The sequence below is a fragment of the Malus domestica genome, chromosome 03 (genome assembly GCF_042453785.1).
Source record: "Malus domestica chromosome 03, GDT2T_hap1".
In the NCBI taxonomy this organism is placed as follows: Eukaryota; Viridiplantae; Streptophyta; class Magnoliopsida; order Rosales; family Rosaceae; genus Malus; species Malus domestica.
In genome coordinates this window covers 1,779,821-1,787,290 of record NC_091663.1, presented here as the reverse complement: position 1 = coordinate 1,787,290, position 7,470 = coordinate 1,779,821, and the positions used below count along the sequence as shown (strand labels likewise).

At 35.9% G+C, this 7,470-nt stretch overlaps 1 protein-coding gene across 1 annotated transcript; it reads left to right on the top strand.

The window, feature by feature from the left end:
- Positions 1 to 2,612: 2,612 nt before the first annotated feature.
- LOC103416045 (uncharacterized) lies at positions 2,613 to 3,065 on the top strand. The gene has a single exon (XM_008354321.4). It carries the CDS (start codon positions 2,696 to 2,698, stop codon positions 2,960 to 2,962), a length of 267 nt encoding a protein of 88 aa, XP_008352543.1. The 5' UTR covers positions 2,613 to 2,695; the 3' UTR covers positions 2,963 to 3,065.
- The last annotated feature ends 4,405 nt before the right edge of the window (positions 3,066 to 7,470 follow it).

Sequence of the window (7,470 nt, the reverse complement as noted above, 5' to 3'; positions counted from 1 at the left end):
CAGAGAGATGAATGTGGTTTCTTCTCCTTTGTGTTACATTCAAGATCTTTTAGCAACACGGATCGCTGATTTGTTATGAATTGTCTGAACAGTTTGTTTTCGTGGCATACATTTTGGTTTCTTTGAAGCATTTGTTGTGTTGTAATAGTATGAATTGTTTGAGCATAGTCTGGATTACACACTAAGCTACTTCTCAGAATTTGTGAGTGTGCATATTTGTAGAACCTAACTTCCTACCCTCTAAATGTCTAAGGTTTAGCTTCCCGCACTCTGTACTATGGAGGCTGGGCACCACCCGCCATTAAGAAGTTGAATTTAGGTCCAACCCGAACTTGAAACTCTAGAAATACTTGGCCAAAGTTATTGGTTAGAACTTAGAAATCATTCAACAAGATATGGATGTTGGTGGTTGCTTTTTTCGACAACCCACCTTCAAGGATTAGTTATTGCTGGATGATGAGTTAAGAGGATCAACAAAAGCCGAAATATTTGTACTGCTTCTTGGTTGAGCTCTAACAATGGCAAAGGCTGTGTAGGAGATTCTTGTATACTGGCTACAGTGTGGTAGCCATATATACAGTGTGGTAGCGATGTAGTGGAATTTCTTGTTGTCGAGACCAATGGTGATTCTAAACTTGTAGGGGATCAGAAAGATCCGAAATATTTGAGATCAACAAGAAGTTAGAATTGCTATTGGTCTACACAACGGGAAATTCAAGTAAGAATTCCCCTACACGACACCATTGCCATTGTTAGAATATGAATACTTTAGGATGGTAGATTTTAACATTCTCGAGTGGACTTCGGCTGCAAGTTCTGCTGTTACTTGCCCGTAGGTTATGAACTTGTGAGTAGGCATGTCAAATGTAAAGTAGGCATTGCGTCTAAGTTAGCTTCTGAACTTCAAATTAATTGGTAGAACATTGTTTTCAAGTGGTTAATCAAAATACCAATCAACTTTTTGAGGCTTGTATACGCTGTCAGATCGGGCCAAAGAGATGGCCATGGCCGCTACACTGCGGCCGTTGGCGCTAGAAATGCAAATTTGAAGGCCAAAAATAGCACATTCAGACCAGTACTGTATTATATATTGGGATGAAGCGATATACAACCATAACAAATGATGAAATCCACTCTCCAAAAGGATACAGAAAATACCACAATAATCAAATAGCAATCTCAGTCTCAAATCTCCCTAATGCCGCAGCAGCGCAAAGAAAGAGAGGAGCAACGAAGAGTAAACAAAAGCGCCGGAAATGGTCACTGGAACTCCGGCTCCAGCGTCCAATGCAGGTGATGGTGCTGGCGCGCTATCCTGAGCTGTAACTGAGACGAGCACAATGGCGATTACCATCACGAACACAGCTTTGCAGATGCTAACTTGCGCCATTTCTAGAGAGAGGAACAAAGAATGGATTGAGCGAACTGCGAGGGAGGGAGGGAGGGAGGGAGAGAGAGAGAGAGAGAGAGAGTGTGTGTGTCCGTCTGGGTTCAAGGCTGAGTGAATAAGGTGAGGGACTGAGGGACATGTATTTATAGACCGTTTTAATTTTAATTATTTGTAATTAAACTTTGAAACTTTTCAAACAAAAATATGAGTACGAGGATGGTAACGTTACTCTCCCGTTATGTCCTGTGGCCCCACGATTGGAAGGTGACGTGTCAGCCTTTTGTTCCTTTTGTGGTCCCCATAACGGCTCTATTGGTCGGTTGTTGTCTTTGTTGTATAGGGTGGCAATATCTAGACCGTTGAGTAAAGAAACTTCAAAAATGATGCTTTACCAAAGAAAAGATCAATGAAGGAAAATGTTTTGTTTTCACATGAAAGATTTCTTGATTCACCGCTAAAGATAGGAGTAAATATTTGGTAGAGCTCACACTGAGTGAAATCTTGTGAGGTCGAGTGAAATTTTAATACAATAATTTGATGTTTGACATAAATATTTTACGAATGATATATGTGATTGGATATCCTTATCCAAGTTTTTCTTCAAAAAAGACTACTAGTTTTCTTCTGTATTTAGAACTATACCAACATTTCAAGAAAATAAAGCACATACTATTAAGGATTTAATTTGTTTAGGTCTTAAGAGAATCCCACAATAAATTATACGAATTTGATGCTTAATAGTTCTCAATTTGATAAATTAAGGTTGATGATCTATAAAATGTTATGAATTCGATAATTTAATTATCAACGGATTCACATTAGGTCGATTCAATTTGAATGTGATTCTTGTTGACGAATTTAAGTATTAGATAATCATTGGCTACACATTAGATGGGACATATATAAGTGTACTACAAAAACGTGGCCTTTCTCGCATTTTTCAGTCTGTAATTATGCATGGTATTACCTTCACATACAATGGTACAAAATACGTATAAATATTGGTCATATCCTCCTATATTCTTGGTATTTATTACTTAATTAATTTGTTAGTTTGTTATACCCATGCATGTAGGCGTTGTTCATGCAAAACCATACACGTACGTACTAACCCTTCCAAACCTCAAACAACATCCAACAGATTTCATCCCAAAAATAACAAAATCCTCCTCCATAGAAAGCTATATATACCTCCCACTGCCCTCCTATATTCCTCAGGACAGCTACAAACTTCTACAAGCCTCTTAACATTCCTATTGCAAGGTGTGTTTTCGATTCATTGACCGACCACACGCCGCTCGCAAAATGGCCATGAAGAAGATTGCCTTGGTTGTCCTCGTAGTTGCCGTCTGCATCAGCGCAGCAATGGCTGCTGCACCTGTAAAGGGCGCCGCAGCCACCACCTCTGCAGCCACCCCCACTGCAGCCACCACCGCTGCAGCCACCCCCGCCGCTGCAGCCACAGCTGGCCCTGTAGCTTCTACTCCAGCACCTAATGGAAGTAGCATGAACGCCGTTGGATCTCTGGTTGGAGCTTCACTCTTGTCCTTCTTGGCCATTTACTTGAACTAAATTGTTAATCAAGTGATCAAAAAGGATGAGAGAAGTAGTTGATCAAAAAGGATGTGCGTGTAACATATTCGCCAATAAATGAAGCTATAACGCTACTTACTCATATTATTCTTCTTGGCTAAGTTTATTAATCTTTCTTTGTTTTATCATCTGTTTGCTTCATTTTGCAATTCCGCTATTTTAATTAGTACTATATGTTGGAATTAAATTTGCGCACATCAATCCATTGACGGAGACAAAATTTAGAAAGAGAAAGAGAAGAATGTTAACAGAAAGAATAAATGTCTGAGAGCCTGGAGATCAGAGAGTTGAGGAGAGAGAGAGGAAGAGAGAAGAAGGTTACCAAAACTGAAAATGAGAGTTTCCCCCTTAAAACTTATTTTCTCACTTAAAACCCATCCTCTTTATTTTTTCAGACTTATTAAACCTCATTTACTAGTCCAACTAAGCAAATTTCCTTAACAGGCTTGGAATGTCAGTTTTTATAATTCCCGTGTTCCTAAAATACCCTCATAGAGTGTAACGTGAGTTACGTTTGACTTATGATTACTAATAATTTTTGCATTTTATTGTTTTCAATGCAATTAAATGTCAATTAACCTATTGTTTGATTAGGCTTTCTTTTCAATGCAATATATAATATAAATAAAAATATTATGGTGTTTTACGTTGAAACATGGATAAATAATTTGTGTCAAAAAAATTATACAAATTAATGGTTGTATTTTTTTTTCTTTTCATAGAAAATAATTTACCTATCTATATATGTTAGTATCCACTTAGATTAGAAATACTGTAAAAATAATTTACCTACCCCATAGGCGTGGTATTGTAAAGAAAAAAATGTATATGATTACTTTGGATATTATAATTAATAATATGATAGTATTATTTGTATAGGTAAATTAATATGTAGATTGGTGAATTAGTATGTACTACAAAAATGCAGATAAATTAGCTTGTAACAAAAGAATGTAGGTAAACTAGTGAATTTTTAAAATATAGGTAAATAGTTTGTATCAAAAGAACGTAGGTAAATTAGTTTGTCTCAAAAGAATGTAGGTAAATTAGTGAATTTTTAAAATATAGGTAAATAGTTTGTAATACGTGGTTTTAAAATTGCTTATTGCTAGCATAATTAAAGGTGAGTAATAATAATATCCATTGACATATTTAGGTCATTGTTTGTAAATATTTTATAAGAATAGGTCATTTATTTGCCAATATGACAACCTATTTGAATTTTGGGTTTCATTTGGATGTTTAATATGAGGTGGGTTTTTGTCTAGACGATAATAGTTATAAGGGTCTATATCTAAACAACCCTTAACTAAAAGAAAGAGTGGTTGGACATTTTTATCCGTACTTAACTGAGATTTGACAAAAATCTCACTTTTGAGTTAAATTTGCTAACAATCTTCACCGCAAGGGTTCAAATCCTAATTTGTTTATCACATGAACTATCTTCTGAATACCATATCACCATAGGAATCATTAATCCGGTTTGACCATAAAACTTTGTTTTCTCAGTACACATGCACCACAAATAATCCAACGTAAGAACCTACATCTCAAGACTATTTTTCTTCAAGCTCCTAAACTTGCTCTCGTCCTTCGCTGTAGAACAAAGTAAACCCTAATCAAAGGTGCATATAATTACACGCCGAAGAAGATCTTTCGGCAGACAATATCATATTATTGGTCAAATCCTAAACCACGAGACATGGCTTCATTATGAACAAAGTAATTAAACCTACCCTCCACATGAAGGACGATTCATATTTTTTTCATTTTACATCAGGTTTAACAGTGTCATACTAATGGCCAAACTAAAAACCACGATACAGTTTTGGTAGACAAAACAACCAATACATAAAGATATTTCGGTTGAGATGTAACAAAATGTGTCTATAGTTTCGGTCATAAGGAATGGATATTTCAACTTCTTTTAGTAGTCCCTCACTGAAAGTACAAGGTAAAGCCACGCGAAAATATTTTGGAAGAACTTTACAAATTTATATAATTTATGTCATAGGCCACCGAATACTTGAACTTGTTTTAGTAGTTTTGTATTGAAAATACAAGGTATATGTAGTCACAGTTTGTTGAAATATTGCAATATTGCGGTGGAGTATTGTTGTCACGCCCCGATCCCAACACACGTTCAGGATCGACACGTGACACCACCAAATACCTGGATATCTAACTTACCTTGTCTTCGGGCTATGAACAAAGCACAACTCAAGTCCCAATTTCGTAGTAATTTTTCGTAGCTTTATGGCTGCATCTAACTTCCTCGTTAGACTGCCTACGTACCCTAAATAGGGATCAAACCATTCGTAGTTCACCTTAATAAATAAATCCATACCTATGCTACTAACTCACCTCAATAGAAGATTTCATGGTTATTCTAAAAACCCAGGTTGATTATACGTTATTTTATTTACGAAATCCTTTCTCAACGTTTCTCAATCTTGGTTCTAAACATCTTGGTCAGGCCTCAATGTCGTGTCTATAAGCTCTAATAAAAGGTCATGGCCACTACCTCGAAATAAGGCCATTGGTATACCCATGCGTACTGACTTTCTTTGGGGTCTTTAACTAGGAAGACAGAGTCTCTACTTATTACATGGACGTAACCGAGCATTTGATTCACTCAACCAAAAAGGTACTTCCAATAACAAAGAATATATTTTGAAGTGCGTAAAAATACAAGCTAATCTTATGCTTTCCGTCTATAACTATAAATCTCAGTGTACCAACATCATTTCCCAACAAGTAAGAAATTTAATTTCACATCATGTTGAATAGAAGCGTTCGTTCAAAATAAATTATTGTCAATTCATTATATAACATAATTTGGGTCACTAGTTGTCCAGCTCCATCTTCGTATAATTAGAAAATGCATTTTAGAATAAAGCAAAAATCTGACTCTATGTAATTCAAGTGACTAATCCTCTAATCACACATACTTGACAGATTCTTACATCCACTGAATCAATTTAGCCTTTCATAAAAGGTTATACAAAGTGCAGAGCTTAAAACACATCAAATTTATAAACAAAGCAATATATATTTATGTATGATGAGGGTTCTGTTTGATTAAAGCATGTATGTCAATGTTACACACACACACACACACACAATTATACCCAGAAGTTTCTTGGGAAATACTTGCAACAATGGAAGGATCATCAACTGCTGTAAACAACCCCAATAAAAAGTAAGAAACCCAGAGCTAATTTTCGTCTCACATCACCCAAATAACAAGGAGAAAGCAAGGGAGATTGAGTAAAATTCTTGGAAGTACTGGTCTCTATCGTTGAAGTGCTAGATATCTATTTCTATATTTTGACACATGTTAGTATTTTATAGAGATGAAACGATACAACTAAAACCTGAAGCATGGGGGCGTTCTCGCTGATCTCAACATCCACAGCAACAAGAATCCCCCATCCCCATCGTCCTTCCTTCTTTTTTTTTTCTTTCTTCTCCACCGACGTCTCCCTTTCTCGAGAGTTCTCCCCTCTTCTCTTTTATTTCTTTATAATTATTTATTTTATTTATTTTTATTTCATTACTAATATTTTATAACTAGCGCTATTATCTTTTCCACTACTTTAAATAAAATGATTTATACTTGTTTCGTAAAATCTTTCTTCTAGTTCTAATTTTCACTACGTTTATGATTAGTCGTTCATAATAACGAGTGCTGTTAGAATATACTAATTAATATGTCACAGGTGTCCTGACCAGTAAGTCAATGAAAGTCAACACATACCACTAAGGGCATTTTGATCGTTTCACATTTTTTTTAAATAGAATAAAATTATGAACGGGTTGTAATTGTTGTACCTGAGTAGTGGAGTACTACTCTCCTAATGTCTTCATTTTGGGAATCATTGAGGACTAAATGCATATTAGCCATATTAGTTTAGATCCAAAGACATAAAATATTTAACAACTTAATAAAAGAAAACAAGAAAATGAGTTTTTTTTATTTATTTAATTTTTTTTTTTTATGGTTCATAAATTTTGAGTTGGTTTTGTTTTATTAAGTTGTCAAATATTTTAAACTTTTGGATTTAAACTAATATAATCTTGTGGCTAATATGCATTTGGTCCTCAAAATGAGAATCTTAGGAGAGCAAGACTGTTGTAGGGGTGGTCACGGGCCGGACCAGGCCCAAAATTGGAGGGACTGGACCGAACCCGCTTGAAAATACAACGGGCCGGGCCGGGCCGGGCCGAGTTTGGCTATTTTGAAATTGAGAACTGGACCTAACCTGGCCCGTATAAAACGGGCCGGTTGCTACGGGTCCAACGGGTACCTTTTTTTTTTTTTTTGTTCTCTCTCTCTAATTTTCAGCATCCCACCCAGATTCCAGTCGAAGAGCCGCCGAAGACAAATCAGAAAACTGGATCCATCAGTAACCACGGCCTAGAATTATTCAAGAACAACAAAATAAGTAGGCTAAATCTAAAAGTATACATCCACGTGATTATGA

Bases quoted from the DNA above. Each gene is read 5' to 3' on its own strand.
- LOC103416045 (XM_008354321.4), top strand. From the start codon at position 2,696: ATGGCCATGAAGAAGATTGCCTTGGTTGTCCTCGTAGTTGCCGTCTGC.